This window comes from Anguilla rostrata, chromosome 5 (genome assembly GCF_018555375.3).
Source record: "Anguilla rostrata isolate EN2019 chromosome 5, ASM1855537v3, whole genome shotgun sequence".
NCBI lineage: Eukaryota > Metazoa > Chordata > Actinopteri > Anguilliformes > Anguillidae > Anguilla > Anguilla rostrata.
In genome coordinates this window covers 13,711,471-13,729,560 of record NC_057937.1, presented here as the reverse complement: position 1 = coordinate 13,729,560, position 18,090 = coordinate 13,711,471, and the positions used below count along the sequence as shown (strand labels likewise).

Here is an 18,090-nt window from a genome sequence, read left to right as displayed (position 1 = left end):
TTGTTTTCTTTTACGCCATTTTGACACATGATGATGAGACCGACACTAATAATAATTTTTTTAAAAACAAAGAAAGCAGCTTTTGAAGAGGGCGCTAAATGACAGGCATCTTCCCCCGATGTCTTTTCATGTTTAATGTATTCATCTGTGGATAGCTATAAAAGTGGGTCACAGCTAGAATTTCATTTCGACATCTCCTTTGTTAGAAGCCAGATCCCACCGACTCTCTTAACAAAAACATCAAGCGCCAGTCAAACGATGGAAGGGGAACTGATGAAACAAGACAAACGTACAAAAACAAAGTGAAAAACCAAAGGCCACTTCAAACAAAAGGAGAGATTATGGAGAGAGAGAGAGAACGGGCCTAATTTATAACAGGCGGTGTTGTGTCAGAGCCCCTCAGCGTTCTCTGTTCAGTAGGTCTCTGCTGTAACCTTGTTTTCTCTCTCCATCCCTGGCCAAGGACTGTTTCTCAGTGTGTACGTTGCATAAACACCACAGTACTTCTGCTTAACCACTTGATGGGCCAGGACCAAGAACGATCAGGAGGAAAAAAAAAGACAAGGGGAAAATCTTTTCATTTGAGGGTCATCTAATGAGAGACATTCGTGGCAGTGTAGCTGCCAAGAAGGTGTTTTCCTTTTGCACAGCCCTATAATTCCGTACATATTGCTGAAACTTTCAGTCCAGAGTTATACATATGGATATCTGTTTTACAGGAATGGGTTGGTCGACAGAAACTAGATCTGGGAAACTCGTATATTGAAAAATCACAGCGAGTATTTTGCTTATCCAAGCAGTCTTGGGATAGGGATTTAGGATTGCAATTATTTCTTTAAGGAGTCTAAAAAGATGTGCAAGTTTTCCAACATTCCAGGCGCGTTCATGGGAATGTTTTGATGAACTCTTCGAGTTTTGCAAAGAAATGCAAGTTTGTGTATTCACTCAAGTCTCTGGCTGTTCTGGCTGGATTTCATGCTGATCTCTCTAAGGCTCCTGGCATTGGGTTTCCCAGAATTGGTACAATGTTGTCAATTGTACTGAATTTCTATGCAACTACACAGCCAAGCGCACACTTGCAGATGGGTGATAAACTCATGGAAAAATGTCTTTATTGTTTGAATTATATATACATTATATATACACTACATATACTATTTATTTGTGTGGCCTTTTCCAGGGTAAGAGTATGTCTATTTCAGCCTGATGCAGGATACGCCGCTTTGTTTTAATTCTACGATCACTGGCTCTGTTTTTGGAGCGTCTGCTCAGAACTGTCTTTCCCGTCTCTGGCAGTTCTGCTCTCTGTGCCACGCTGTGAAGGCAACTGGAACGTTACACTTCCTTTCAGATGACAGCCAATACCATCCGGGACAACCGGGTGATGAACAAAAAAGAGAGGCGCGGCTTCGGGCTGTCTCCGCCAGACGAGACCGGAGCTCCAGGCTCCAAAAAGCAAAGCAGGAGGACGCGATGCTGGCCTTAGCGGCGGCGGCTTAACGGCTGATCCTGAGTTTGAACGCAAAACAAAAAAGAGCGGGCCGGCCACAGCCAAGCTAAGGGCTCCCTTAGCATTCGGCAAGCGTGCTAACGTGCTGCAGTATTGTAATGGAAGGCACGGCTACTGTTTGCTGGCGGGTTCCTCTGGGTTTCCAGATCGGAGCCACTGTTTACAGACACGGCGTTGCTTGGCACAAAGACCCTGGCAACCAGGCGAGGGCTGAGTCAAATTGGAACAGGATATACATGTAAACGAAGCAGAGAATTTTCTTCTGAAGGCCACCATGGACCGTGAGGAGCACGCCTACGGTTTTCTTTGGGGTCTACTCTGATGATTCTTGCTGGTGGACTACCTGAGGGAGCTCTGGGTGGCTGTGAAGATGACAGCCACTTTAATTAAGCGGAAATGTGCAAAGCCGGTCCAGGTGCTTGGACGGATTAACAAGCTTTTTTTTTCCTGGAGCCCAAGATTCAAACGTTTGACTAGACTTTGGCTCCGAGAGCATGCAAACATATGCTCCACTCTGAGGCCACACTGATGCGTTTCAAAGGCAAAACCATCAGAGCAACACACGGAAACTGTGATCGCTGTGCCTGAAACGTTAAATATATTACTGAAGGTCCCGGAATAATCACACAAAGAAACCACCCCACTGCATCAGATGGGTCCTTCTGTATGAAGAGGAATAGTGTCGGTTTGAAATTAAATTAGCTGATTAATACATGTTGACAGCACTCAATTATGAATTATTAACATAAAGAATACATGCACTTCACATGGGTGCTGGCTGCACTATAGTGACTCAAGAGGCACAATTAGCGATTCTAAATTGGGAATAAAAAGACACAGACTGGGAATTTTGTAAGTAAAAAAAATAGCTTGGCAGGAATTGAGTTTCCAACCGTAACGTTCACAATCACGTTTACAACCACTTCTCCACATTCCCTCAATGCACAAAAAAATCTCCTTTGTTCCCCCTGAGCCACAACCGGTTCACAACAATCGGTTAATTTCCAAATTCTTACAGCATGCAGCCCTTCAATTAGTCTAACAACAAAAGTGGCGTATGAGAAAAATAGCTCAGCCTAAAACGCAGATGCATTCCAAATACTATAGTGGCTCATTAGCTCACAATAACAATGAGCTGAACTCAAACGGCCTACATCTGCTACACTAGCGAATGCACGCATCGAGCTCTGTCCACCCAAACCCCAGGCTTAAAAAGCGAGCCGATTCTCGGTAGAAGCACTCATTGGAGCGAGCTTTGGAGGAGGGAGGGGGGCTGGAGTGGAGGGGGGGGGGGGGGTAGTTGTGGCTCGGGTGGGCAAGGTCAGTCGGATGTGCGAGAGCAGCGTGGGGGCAGTGATGTGGTCTACATCACTCCGCCGAGCAGGACGCCCACGCGCTCGTCGGCAAACGGACGCTGCCCACCTGGATCTATTTACAGACCGCCGTGTGTTACGGCGTAATAAGGAGGTGTGCCGCGAGAGCATCGTCATTGGCCCCTTCCGTTTTCCCCACTCTGCCGCTTCTTTGAATACGGGTATTCAAACGATGGCGCACACCCGGTAGGACCTGTCACTTTCTAAGACCAACAGATTTCCTAAGAGGGCTGGCCTGTCTCATTACCCCTGCTGTTCCCCCAGCTCTCTCCTGTGATTTTCCCCGAAAAGTCCCACAATGCATCGTGGTGGAACGCCTGGTGTCAATTAGGGGTACGCCAGGCAAACAACGGATCATTATTGAGGGGACAGCACACATTAGAGGAGGCTGCAAAAATCCTACACAAGCCGCCGTTTAGACCCAGAGAAATTCCTCACCTGTTTTCCTCCCTGTGATTAGGATAGCTTGTAGATTCTATTAATCCAGAAGGGTTTATCCAGCACCAAGAGCAGACGGTGAGCTGGCTGGACTCACATGCCTCTCACAAACTTGCTATTGTTTTTCTTTAACGCCCCTTGACATTTCTGGTATTGAATTATCGCGATGCTCTGTCAGCAAGATAAGCATTAGTGCAAAAAATATGCTGAATCCCTCTCTAAGAATGCATTTAACTGATGAGCAGTTAGCTGCTGCTCGTGAGAGGCTAGCCTGTATCTGAAAACCAGAGTTTTAAAATACTGCCTGTAAAACAAATCCATCCATATCACATGGCAAACATAATAATCATAAGGTTCTGGAGACAGAGATAGTCCTCAGCATGTGTAAAGTGTCTCAGCGATGTAGAACAGTTTCTTGGCCTTATCTAAAGTTCACAGTGCCTGTGACAACTCCCAGCTGGGGATCTTTTTGACTGCGGATCAGGGAACGCTTGCATGACCTTTTGAAGTTCTCCGGGTGCGAAAGCAGCCTTTTTGTTCACGAATACAAAGGTTCGTAAATCATACAAGGCTCTGTATTTCGGAAGAACCTTTCACTGACTGTTTTTCATCTCGGGGAATCGTGGCTGTCATCATGACATCACCAGATTTTTTAAACTTGTTTTTCCAGTTTTAAACTCTGGAAACACATGCTTGCAGGAGCAGTCTCCAAAATAAACTAGCGCAAAACAATATGTTCCAGAGTACATGAGAAGAACGTCAACAACACCCACACGGAACCCACACATGATTTTCTAACAAGTTACTTATTTTCAACAATCTCTTAAAGGAACCTTTTACCATAGCCAAATATATTGTTTTACAAATAATCACACTTTCATGATAGTGATAGCTAGTGTTGAAATACCATTCATGGGAGCTATATACTTCAGTGCACATTAAGCATGGTCCTACAGATGAATGATTTTGTAATTACCTACTGTACAGCCCAACCACAGGTTAACCAAAGGGCTGTGGTTTTTTCCAGGCCACTAACGCCTCAGAAACTCACGGCTATGAGATGACTTCATAGCAAGTGCCAAAGAATCAAGCTTTCTCTCTGGCAGTCATCCATTTCTCCTCCCTCCCTCCCAGAATGCAGACTGTGGCCACACTGCCCAAACAATGAAGCTTCAAATCCTTGGGACTGGTACTGAGAGTGTACGTGTGTCACATGGTCAGTAAGTTGTGGCCTGGTCCCCCGACACCGAGCTCTTGGTCTGCCTCCTGTTCTGGGCTGCCGGTCCAACCCTGCCCCAGTCCAGCTTGTACACAAATGACACTGGGTCCAGTGTGCCGTACAAAGCCGGTTGGAGCTGGCAGGTGCTGGTACAGTAACTGTTTTTTCACTCCTCTGTTGGCCAATAACGTCTGGTGCAGACATCATTCTGTCCATCATCATAACAGTCACTCCTTATTGGTCACCTCATAACCAGTGCCAGCAACAGGCTCCAGCAGTTCCCAGACTATTCTCTATTCTCACATAAATAATGGTACTAGCCAACTGATACCTAAGCCTTTTTGAATGACAGCGCTTTGGGGAAACATAATTTACATTGTGTTCTGAAATGTTTGGAACAACAAGGCACACTTATTGGATTACATAATTATTAAGTTTATATATAGTTGCTTAGTTTTAGTATACTGGTCATTTCTTCCACACTGGCAGTGACCGTATTGAATCGCAAAACAACTTTTTTTATCTGTTACATTTGTAAATGAGATGCTCACAGTTTCTTCTAGCGTTCTCTTTTCTTATCATCAACAATCACATGACAATCCAAAATTCAGTAACTTGGGACAGGAATCCAAATACTGTATCACGAGGGACTACAAGACGAGCAAATGTTGGACAGAGACGTGTCTAGGAGGGCAAAGACATCTCTCTGTTTGGGTTTCCCTGTGATGTGCTGGTCTATCCTGGGATTTGTCTCAAAAAGATCTTAAGGATCTGTCAGGTTGAGAAACCCCAAAAGACCTCCGGTTGTCAGGCTCATTTAATGTGCAGCTGGATTAGTCACTCAGTAGAGAGGATTCCAAGATCTGAAATGGAATTCGAAAACCGGACCTACTGTACAAAGCACCTGACAACAGAGACGTCAACTACAGGCATGCACTACTGACTCCGCAGTTCTAAAATCAATGAATTACCAAACCTTGAGAATTATACCCTTGAGTTATATATACAATTATTTTTGTAACTGAGTCTCCATTTGCCAAGCAGTTGCTTGATTTTGTTAGCTGATTTCAAGTTGAACGAATCTGACTGCTTTGCGCTAGTTGATTGAGCAATTCAAAGCAACCAATCTCCCTTTTTCGCAGTGGCGTTTGTGCACTCAGCCATTTTAACATACATCAACATTAGCAGGTAATATAATTTGCAGTGTACAGGACAGAGAGAAAGTAACTCTAAATGATACCCAGGGCCAATCGCGCAGGGGTAGATGAATTTAAAACCAGCACTTTCTATCAATACATTTCAATTTGCCACTGATCCAGATCTGGAGTCATTATTCATGGCATCCTTTAAAGACAAGATAAAGATCGAATAACAGGGACAGCAGTGAGGACAGTGAGTGCAGAGTAGCACAATGGTGAGAGAACTGGACTTTTTAATGAACGCTGGGAGTTTGATTTCTAGCTGGGGCACTGCCGTTGCAACATGCTTAAAATGAAACGCTTCGGTAAACTATCCAGCTGTATAAATTGTACGTAAAAATGTAATCTGTGTAATTCGCTCTGGATAAGAGCATCTGCTAAATGCCAAGATATACAGTACAGGAATCTATGGAACACCATGCCTGGAGTACCAAAGTAGAGTTGCAGTTAATGAGGCCTTCTTTAGCCACTGCCCTGTTTCTCAGTCTGGGGGCACGCACACCCTCAGCGAGGCTCTCAGCACTGTGTGCTGTGTGGGCGAGCCAGAGTAAAGTAATGAGTGCCCTCATCAGAGACTTGGAATGAAAAAATGTCAATTCCACCCCTTTCTGGCAGCTTGAAGTGTCTCAAATCACTTGTCAAAAATGTACTGCCCCAGCCTGGCCCTTGGCAGTTCACAAAGTCCATCGGACTACGGTTTAAAAAGTGCAAATTGATCAAGGACATCACATTGTTTTTGGGTATAGGACAGGGCTTGACACACCTTTTTGAAAGCTTTGGTGATAAAATACTGGCTCATCACTGATTCATCCACCTCTGGTATTGCTGGAATACATCAGTCACATCAGACTTTTCTTCTCCAGCAAAAATAGCTGGAATAATCCCATCTTTTATCAAACACATACCCACACAGTTCTTCTTTGCAGGAGATAAAAGTCTCATGGCTAGAGCAATTAAATACAAGGATTTTTGACAACGAAAATGTTTCGTCAGATACATTTTGCATAGCTTCAGGGTTCTCTTGAAATATAAGACAAATATGAACTTTCATTTGAAAAAAGAAAGGAAAATGGTGTTCATATGAGCTCCATATACTGCAAAAGACAAAATACACAAGAAATAATCTTTGCACAAGCACCAGTACATATCACACGCAACAAACTAAAATCACTTTCCGCACTTTATAGGGACAATGTGGTTTGTAAAGAAGAAAGGATTGTGGATAGGCTTCCAAATTCTAGGAGGTATGTCACTGATTCAGTATCCCCAGGTGTGCACTCTGAGTCTGTATGGTTTTTAATAAAACCTTGGTTCCAGGGTTTCGTGTCTGCCTTTAAATTCTTATTTGTCACAGGCTTCCTGTTTTTTTCCATTGAGATGACAATAGCTGATTCTCTTAGGCAATGAAGAACACCTGTCACCTATTATGAATGAGAAAACAGACTCATCCCAGACCTAAATCTTGAATTTAATGAAGAGAGAACCAGGTGGCTCATCCTGCTAAAACACTGATTTCCATTGTGCACAGTGGCATGTGATTGGGCGTAGTGTCGCCTGGGGAGATTGGCGGGATTGTCCTTGTGTCATTGTGCACCGCTAACTCTGATTCATCAGGTCCTCTTTGTCTACTTAGGCCAGCTGTGCTTAAGGTGCATTCTTCAAATGCAAGGAATACACAACTCAGCTGTGCAAAAAAATACAGGCCAGTGGAGTGAAAAGAAGCAACAGCGACTCCCAGCATGCACCTCACAGGAGAGCGTATGCCTGTCTGCACTCCTTGAAATTGCATTTCAGCAAACAGACAGGCCTGCAAATGCAATTAGTCATTCCAAATTTGGAGGAAAAAACTAGGAAGAGAACACACTGACCCCATAAAATACCATGGCTTGGCATGTATTTCCATGAGTTATTTGTCCATCTTATTTCAGACACAAAATAAACCATAACCTCATTTGACCACTTTTAGCCATATTTGAATTATATGCAGGCGTCACTGCAGGCGAGACAAAGAAGTGGTACTGATTCTGTGAAGCTGAGGTTCATTCAACCCAAGTGCAACTCAGTGACAGAGCCTGCACAATGTATTGGGGATGGTACCTGCATCCCATGAAACGGGCATGGGAGGGGGGAGCTCAACATCCTCTGATCTGGTGCTGACACAAGCTCGGTACCCAACTGATGCCTCTACACCAAATACCAGGGACACATGTTGCACAGCCTTCCCCCAATCTGTGTTCTGATTTGTGTCAGTTCAACTGTGAGTGTGACCCCACTGACATTTCTCCAGACCTCCCTCATTGTCTCGATGGGTCCATGCGTGGAGGCTTGGTTCCTTAGAGGTGTCATTATTCTCTCAAGCCGCAGAAGAACGCACTCCCTGCAGACTGCGTAGCGCATTGTGGGAGACAGCACCATCTGTACCATCTCATCTGAGGATAAAATGCAGCCAACGTGCAGAAAACAAAGGTACAAAAAAGTTGTACAAGCTTTTTTTTTTTTTTCCCTTTGGTCTGCCTGCAACAGCATGAGAGGACACGCTCTTTGAACACATAAATGAACACCAGGGCGCTCGATGAAATGTCACATTTACATTGAGCCAGCTGAGACAGTGAAATGCTGGTCACGACAAATACTCGGACAAAGAGTGCTTTGGCAAAGGGAACACGAGGGATGGATTCAACTTTAGGTCCCTTTAGGTCATCTGGTGTCACCGGTGTTCTTTTGATGAGTGCAAAGCTCTGCCGCACAGTCCTTACAAGTGACTGTGGAGGAAGGGCTTGTTAGACAGGAAAGAATATTAATAGAATGCTTTTATGGTCCTGCAAAAGCAGCCTTATTTTTTCATGAGTTCCCCTGCCTCTTAAACAAGCACTTCAGAGGCAGTGTGCATTAGAGTAGCGGGCTTGCTAAAAAGACCAAAAAAAAAAACAAAAAAAAAAAACAAAAACTGGGGATTAGCGCCGGGTCAGAGCGGCCTTTCCTCGCGGCACAGCGCGGTGCCCGGGGGCGAGAGAAACAGAGGAGCACCGGCGCTTTCGAACAGCTGTTCTCTCACAACTGCTCCCCGGTCCCCGCTGCTCCCTAAGGCTGGTAATCTCAACCGCCGTGCGATGAAGTAATGCCCTCCCGCGTGCTCGGAGCAATGCATGAAACAGCATGCGCGGTGGGGTACACTTGAATGAAGGGATTTTGCATTTTTAGACATGGGTCTTGCTGTGCGAGACAAGGATGCATGTAGCTGCAAGTAACTGAATCAATAATTGAAGAACTGAGAGGCAAGTGGGCGGGGGGGGGGGGGGGTTACTTTGATAAACTTTGAAAACTCTAACTTTCTATAACCTTGTAATGTTTATCTAATGAGAGCACAACTACACATTAATTTCGTATCAACCCACCTACTTACTGGTCAATGATTATCCAAGACCTCTATAATGGTTTTAATAATGACAATGTTTTATCTTTCTGTGTGAAGTTTGCAATTTCTCCTCGTGTCCATGTAGGCTTCCTTCAGGTAAACATTTGGGTCAGCATTGAGTACTCTGTATTCCTCCCATAGTCCAAAGACATGCAAGTTAGGCTAATGTGTCCTTTTTGAAAGTTGCAGAGTTATGCTACCTGCAGCTGAAAAATAAGGAATAGCACAACTGAACATCCTGAAAATGCTAGGCAGTGCAAAGCCAAAAGCTACTCATTGGTATTCAGTGAACATAAGGTAAAATCTCTAGCGGGCAAGTGGAGCGACAGGGCTGGACTCGCTTTATGCTATTACGCTAGCATCGATAAGGTTGAATTTCCTGCGTGATGGGTGGGAGCTTTAACGTGAGCCTCCATCAGTCCGAATCATCGCCACCAATTACTGGGCTGAAAGACGCTCGGCAGCAGTCCTAGAGAAAGGCCGGCGGTGCTTTAGCCTTCCTGTTAGGACAGGAAGAACTCGGAGCCTGAACCGTGTTAGACTCCACCCCCGTTGGTGGTCTTCAATCGGCTACTTGCTGATAAGACGACTGTTCCTGTGGAAACAGGGACAAGCAGAAGTGTGCCTCCTGCTACGGTTGGAGGAGGACTCTCCGGCTTGTAGGCACTGCCATAGTCTGCAGACACTGGCCTAGGAATGTTTACTGGTGAGAGACATCCACCTCCCTCGCTGACCAACCCTGAAAGAAATTGCTTTTGATGGAGCCCTTTTAGAGGGAATAGATCAGTCATTGATGGCTTTCCTGTCCAGCAACACTGTTTCCAGGGAAGCTTATTCTTTACTTTTCTATTTCTTTGAGGAGGCCAGGGACACGTGTCCGTCCTAGCCAAATCTGAGAGGTGGCTGCGGATCCGAGCCCCACTTCTCAGAGCAAGAAAACGATTTCCAATTTAGCCATAAACAGCAGTGGGGAAGAAAAAATGCAGGGGGCCCGGATTTATAAATACATTCCTCATAAGTGGCTGTGATTGTTATTGTGTTAAAGAAGACAGGGCCAGATTCCTGTGGTGTAAATTAATTTGACCTTTTCATCAGAACAGAAAAGACAATTTGTTGTTAATGGTATGACAAGAACACTCTAAATTATAGGTTTAGCAGAAACCAGACAAACAAGCATGAAGAACACTGCAAGGCTGAGGCTTATTTCATTTTTGCATTTGGAAGTCAGATGTTTTCTATTTGTTCTGATCCGATTTAATACTCCAGTGGCAAAATATATGCTTGTGCGGTACAGGGCACATGAATATTTGCCAAAATATTTGAGAGGAGTTGAACTCATTGCGCTATAACTGACATCACACATATTCTCTTTGCGCACGGACAATCATCGGCATGCCACAATCATTCACCAGCTAAGACAATTACCGTGGCTCTGCAACAAAATATATAAAGTCAATATACCACAAATTATACAAGGTTCTATGTGAGCAAATCTACACTGCGTGCCCAGCCCAATATTGATTCTGCATCTGCTTAGCATGCATCATTTGGCAATGTAAATTATACAGTGAGACCAGCTAAGCACCTTCCACTTGACCAATAGCGCAGGTGCTTATCTTAAGTCAGAATATTGTCAGAATATGTCAGAATACGGATGTTCCACAAGACACAGCATTGCACTGGCAGGCCTGGGCAAGGTCTCTGATCCTGGAGCCACCAAGCCTTTGGGCTGGCTGAGGGGAACAAGGACACTTACAGCAGCCTATAGTGGCCCAGCTGAAACATAATCAAGAGACTCACCTGCCTCCATTCAACTAAATGCTATATGTATTGCAAATTGACCCGTGCCACAATAAAGGCCAACATAAGATTGAATTGTGGGCGGCAGTGTAGTAGAATGGGTAAGGAACTGGTTTTGTAACCTAAAGGTCAAAAGCTCAGTTCACTGCTGTTGTACCCTTGAGCAAGGTACGTAACCTGCATTGCTTCAGTATATATATCTAGCTATATAAAAGGATGCAATGTCACTGCTCTGTAAAAGTTGTGTAAGTCACTCTGGACAATAGCGTATGCTAAATGCCTGTAATGTAATTTAATGTAATTGAATGGAACTAAGAAAGTCGATTATCAAAATGCTAACTGGCCTCATCTATGTATTGCTGGTAGTACCAATTGCCAGAGATTTCCAGAAGACAGAAGACGCCAACTGTTAAGAATGCTTAATACCTTTTACTAACTTTTTACACTGTTAACTGTTCTTGCTTTTGGCTTCACGAAAACAGGTAACAGCATCCCACATCCCATGGTGGTCATTCCTGGAGAGATGGCATGAAACAACAGCATAAAGCCAAGCCAGTTAAAAAATGACCACGAAAACAAGAGAAACCCAAAACACTAAAAAAGACCGAGTTGCTTGGGTATATAAAAAAAAAAAAACTGCAATTGCAAACATGCCAGATAAAATTAGAGTTGCTTCTGAAAAAGCTGGAAGCAATGCACAGAAGGCCACCAATATCTCTCTTCAATGTTCTTTTTCAGAGGGCTAAGGTGAAAAAAAAGCTATGGCACTGGAGTGTTATGAAGAAAGCTAGCAATAGCATTCACTGAAATGGGCTTCAGGCTGCAACTAAAATGCAAATTGTGCCATTGCCAATGCAGTGAAGGAAAGAACTGACAAGATGATGAAAATTACATATGTAAAAAAACTGGAGAAGGGTCCTTCTATTCGGCTATGTAGGACAACAACTGTAGCGGAGGAGGCAGTGGTGATTGTCCATCGAGTGATACAATGAAGAGGTGGAACCGAGACAGCATAAATCGATATACGCTAAAGCATTCCGCAACAATTACCGAAGAGGACGTGTATTTGGATTCATACTTTACTGTGCACAGTCCACTTTGGAAACACGGTTTTATGCTTTGCTGATGGAGCAACCTCAAGGATGGGTAAAAACAAGGAAATTAAATGCTTTGGAAGAAATGGCCCCCTCAATTGTGAAGTTACTCATTGATTCATCATCAGACCCAACAACAGTCAGACACACCTGTCTGTCGAACTATGTGAAGATGAATTTTATGACACTCAAAATACGCCTGTTACTTACAGGTCTGGTGTCTTTCACAAAGAGATGTGCTAGTGTATTTCTGGAGCACTGTGAACAATCAATGACCTCCCGTGAAAGCCTAACTTTGCTAGATCACAAAAAAGATTCCCTTCCCAGTAAAACTGCTTACCTGGCAGGTGTGTTCAGCTTCTATAATTAGACAATTAAGGGACTTAATGGTCCAGAGGTGGACATTCTAATTAAGCCATTAATACACTGAACTAAAATATGCAATCAGCAAGTTTGATGAAAGTGAAGAACATAGTCTTAAGGTGCTGAGATCCTGATGCTGTCAAGACTATGCCAAGCCACACACAGACTGTACTGGCCCCACATAGTGGCCCAATAACCAATTAAATGGGTGTTCACTAACACCATTTTAGTTTTTGTGTTTGGGATTTAAGTTTGTGTTTGAATACGGATGATACCTATGGATTAAGTTCAAGACATCATTCAATTATGATACAATAACAAAGAGTTTGTGGGAGTGGGGAAATTATGATGATCTCTGGGGCCTGACCTGCTGTGGAATCCCGGCCTCTCGTCTGGTCCGGCTTGGGGAGAGCCAACGCGGAACCACAGTCTGTCCATGTGGCTTCCCTGCTAAGGAGACAACAACACCAGGGTCAGCGAGCAAGAAAGAGTGCGGCTCTGAATTCTGGCCTTGTGTCTCTCTCAGGTAGCGCGCACCGTGATTGGAAAAGGAAATAGAATAGAAACTATTATAGTAGATTTATGAAATGTATTAGTATTCCGTGGAGATGAAGTGCTGTAGAATGAAGTCATTATAACTCAGAGAAACGCCTTCAGGAAACACACTCTAAACAATACACCCTCCACTTTCATAATGCCATGCTGATTGAAATAGAAAGGTTTTTATTTATTTTCACATTCTTGGGTTGTTTTTGTAAATTCTCAAGTGAACAAAATGAAAAAGCTGTATCCACTTCAAATGAAAAATTATTCTCCCACATTTGTCAGCAACAACAAAGCACAAAATCTCATTGGTGCATATCAACTTTCTGATGGCTGACTTCCGAGAAATGAACTCAAATCTTATGGAGTCAAACATTGTATTATTTGAGAACTGAGGACAATTTTAGGTGCAATGCTCGAGAGGTCAGAATGAATACAATAACAATGAAATTTTATTTATGCAAATATACAGTGAGCTCCATAATGTTTGGGACAAAGACATATTTATTCTTGATTTGGCTCTGTAGATTCATTAAATGATATAGTAGATTCATTAAATGATATTTTTATGCATTTTGGTTTCACATAGAAATTACAGCAGCTTTTATACAGAGACCCTCCATTACACAGCACCATAATGTTAGGGACAAATGGTGAGAGCAAAGTGTGGTAGCCAAAAGGAACAGCCCAAGATCCAAAGCACCTCCCTCATCTGTGGTGGGGGTGTTATGTTTTGGGCATGTATGGCTGCCACATGTACTGCCTCACTTGTCTTCACTGATGATGTCACTGTTGATAGCATCAGCAGATTTAATTCTGAAGCTTACAGAAGCATCATATCATCAAAACTCAAGTTTAAGCAAAACGCGTTGGATGTTGCTTCATTCTACAGCAAGACAATAATTCCAAACATACTGCTAAACCAAAACCAAAACCAAAATCTGGAAAATTCTTGACTGACCAAGTCATGCACTTGATCTGAATCCAACTGAACATGCATTTCATATGCTGAAGGCAAAACTTCAGGCAGCTAGCCCCCAAAACAAGCAGGTACTGAAGATGGCTGCAGTACAGGCCTGGCAGAGCATCACTAGAGAATACACCCAGCACCTGGTGATGTCTATGGGTCACAGATTCAAGCAGTCCTTGCATGAATAGGATATGCGACAGAGTACTAACCATGACTTTCATTTACGTAACTAATACATTAACACATTCCAAATATTATGGTGCCTTGAAATGGGGGGTTATGTATAACAAGTGCTGTCATTTTGACATGCTGAAAAGTGTATAAAAATATGCTTAAATACAAGTTGAGAATGTGCAATTTAACCACATGTGGTTAAACCACAACCACATTTGTTTGATCACAAATCTAAAATTGTGGAGTACAAATCTAAATCAAGAAATGTGTCTTTGTCCCAAATATACTGAGCTTACTGTATATTCTCTACAATTATTACACTTATTTGAAGACACAGCATATTTGGGATAGGTTCTAGGGTAAAAAAAAAACAACAACAAAAAAACAAAATAAATTGAGCTGATGCTGTCCAAAAGAAGATGTCCAATTGAAATTCATCAACTAAAGCCTCTGAATTTCAACTTGCAAAAATTCTAGTATTCATTACAGGGCTATACACTGGTAATATATTTATTTAGTCAGATCAAAATGGCATGCAGGAAAGCAGCAGTACTCTGATTAATAATACGTTCACAAAGAATACAAGGCACAAGCAATAATAAGAACAGGGAAACAAAACCAAAACTGAGTATATGCCAACAAAAGCAGTTCTGTGCCTACTGCCGGTGGCAGACATTGGGCAGACATGTTTTGAGTGAGAAGACCACGTTTCAAAATGGAGCTCTTTCAATAGTCACAGATGGTCCGCAACACATGTGAAGTTGGCTGGATGTTCGTCGCCAAACACGTGCTCAAACTGCCGCAGAAGGGGGCCGAGGCGGGAGAACGTGGGGGCGTTTCGAGGCATGTGACCTAAGATGACCTAACCCTTGTGTCCCGCCAGTAGTCCTGAGCAGGTGCCAATTCCCCCTATCTGCAGCTGTGGAGATTTACTTCATGATCTTCTGGATTTCCCCCCCTTGCCTCGCCCCGCTCTCTAGATCTGTGAGGACTCACACCATCACATACCCCCCCCCCCTTCTCTGGAGCTGTGGGGGCCTTATCCAAAGTGGCCTTGTAACATGGAGCAGTTTGACTCCATCAGCAAGCCCGACAAACGCTTGATTTACGCTCTGGAAAACTGGGCGTGCTCACAGCCCGTGCAGAGTGGCAAAAGAAGATAAAGCCCCAGTCAGGTGACCTGCTGCCACACCTCACACACACATCCTGTTTTTATCAGTGCACTAATGAATGACGTATCAGGATTGACCTTCCAATGGAACTAAATGTACAAGCTCATCCCTTTTAAACCCCGTCACCAAATTCACTGTACAAAAGACATTAAAAGCCTATCAAAATATAAATGCTACAATCTGTATGCACAGAGAGCTCCATAAATGACTCACTATACATAGAATGTTCCTACGAGTTGCTACTCAGCGTAAGCAATAAATAATTGAAAATCATTCAATTCATATACCAAAGGGCCTACTCAGGAATGGGGACAATTCCTATGGACTGAATGTTCCTGTTGAATAATTGGTCAAATCATTATTCATATTTGCAGAATGACTGAATGGAGAGTTTCATTTCATGGCTGTGAAACAAGCTGGGCTGCAAAGCATTGTAGGTAACCAAGAGATGCCCAGTGAAATCCCCTAACAGCCAAGTGAGGCATGTCAAGTGCCATGCCTACCACCTTATTTTTTTCCCTTCGTAGGACAGACATCTGGAAACTTCTGTATGTGTGTGACATGCATATCAATTTGCAAAGCTGTCTTACTGCCTTCAATATGGTCAGAGGGCAAATGTGGCTTTTTTTCAAAGCTCAGGAACTTTGTGATACTACACAGCTGCATCCCCCTGACTTTTACTTGAATAAATTCATGGTTTAAATAAACATTTTACTGTGTACAAGCCCTAAACATAATGAAGGGTTATGCCATAGGAATGCCACTGCAACACAGATGAGATAAAGAAAAGTAGAGCTTAAATGGTGTGCAGCAGCTATTTTATCACAAGAAAACCTTTTTTTAAATAAAAGTTAATTGTTGCATATGTTATGATGCAAGAAAGACAATTTTGCTTTAAGATTCGTTTTTAAAACAGTGAAAGTGTGGACTATAAATTTGAAAAAAAAAAAACCCTCCCGCCAAATTTATTTACACCGCTTTTCACCACGTCTGACCATTGCCTTGTCAAACCGAGTGTGATTACTTGTTTGGCACCACTTTTATTTACCACCGGGGAAAAAGACATGTGGCCTATAAAACAACAGAAAAGCACCAGGTGGAAGGAGGAAAAGAGAAAAGAACAGGTGCACACCGCTCTCAGCACAGATGAGTTCTGAAACCTGTCAAAAGCTGTACCCTGGCATGCGCATCCAAATTGTCTCCTTATTTCTTTATCTGTCAGGTTTGAAACCCCAGCCATTTCGCTGGCTGAGACATCCACACACTGTACTGCACAACAGCCCAGAGTCACAAGCCTGTTTGTGGCACACTGGAGGAACCAGGACAAAGAAGATTATCCTTCTCCTGCCCTGCTCCAGTTCTCCAGATGGCCAGTTCTCCTATATACAGCTCCATAAATATTTGGGACAAAGTTTTTTTTCTTTCTTGATTTGGGTCTGTACTCCAAAATTTTTGATTTCTAGTCAAACAATTCTCATATGCTTAAAGGGCACATTCCCAGCTTTTTGTTACGGATATATTTATACATTTTGGTTTCACCATGTAGAAAATAGCAGAAATAGCAGTTTTTTAGACATACCCTTAAGGGTATATAAAAACACTGTTAAGCAAAAGCCGAGAATCTGCACTTTAACCACATGTTAATTGTGGAGTACAGAGCCAAATCAAGAATAAAAAAATATGTATTTGTCCCAAATATTATGGAGCTCATTTTAGCCCTACTTGTGCAGCATTGTTTAGAAATGCTAGTGAGATGGGCCATTTCATTTTAGCAGGAGCTGGAAAAGTTTGTTTTATCACACGTCCACCAGACCCACTCCGGGGATCACAGAGGGCTTCACCAATCACTGAGCACTAAGCTGTTGTGCTGGCAGCTCTTGGCAAACCTTCTCCGTTTCTATAGCCATGGGTGAGCGGGGGAATGACGCCCCCACCGCAGTGCAATCCGCCACAATTCAGGCATCCTGGCACCATCATGCTTGCATGTCTACAGACACATGTAAGAACATACTTCTGTTGGCATGACCCACATGAAGCGAGCAACAGTTTGCCAGATCTGTAGTGGTTTAAACCACTGTGTAGGTGTAGCAGTGCTGCCATTTTATAGCATGACTGTTCACACAGTTCGCAACTGTGGTCCTAAAGTCTTAATAAAACAAGTATAACACAGTTATTAAGCTGTCATAACAATGAACAAAATGATTCCAAAGCAAAATCATGTCATGCTCTATGAAGGATGACATGCTTTATGTCATCTTTTACGTGGTGATGAAATTCTCATCTCAGGTAGGCTGTAACAAATTTTGTCCCTTGATGTGAGGTCAACCTCTGGACAAATGCTCTTGAGTGATTTATAGAAGTTAATGATGTCTGTTGGTATGAGGTGCCACACAAGCTTCATGAACACTTTAGGCTTAATGCTTTAAGAATATACTCCGCCTGTCACATCAGGTGTAAATAAATGGCTTATGCTGATGTTCTGTATCCTGACGCAGTCTGTTTACCTACACGCGACAAACAGAATCCATCTCAGATCTGACAAGGCTGATCAATGATGTCAAATACACCCTCAGTAAGACTCCAGACAGCTATCCTTCATAAGTGCCTGAGAGACATGACTGCGCCTCTAGTTCCACAGAGACGTGGCAGAGGTCCAATCACAGAAGCCCTGGATGCCCCCTCCTGGGCACAATAACATTGTTAAGAAGCAGCCATCAATAAATCACCCACCTTCCACCAGTGATGGGAGAATGAGGCTTCGTTAAACCCAGAAAGGGCAGAGCTTCCATCTGGTATCAGTGTCTCACTGATACAAGCCGA

General features: G+C 43.2%; 1 protein-coding gene across 3 annotated transcripts in view; it reads right to left on the bottom strand.

Annotated features, from left to right (window-relative positions):
• The window catches only part of LOC135254769 (disintegrin and metalloproteinase domain-containing protein 33-like), a 99,686-nt gene that overhangs the window by 70,177 nt on the left and 11,419 nt on the right, over positions 1–18,090 (bottom strand). For 2 of the 3 annotated variants that reach the window (XM_064335247.1, XM_064335245.1), the window contains exon 2: positions 12,779–12,861. In XM_064335247.1, the coding sequence (XP_064191317.1) occupies positions 12,779–12,861 (83 nt within the window). The remainder of the gene's footprint in view (positions 1–12,778; positions 12,862–18,090) is intronic. The other variant, XM_064335246.1, reaches the window with a different exon arrangement.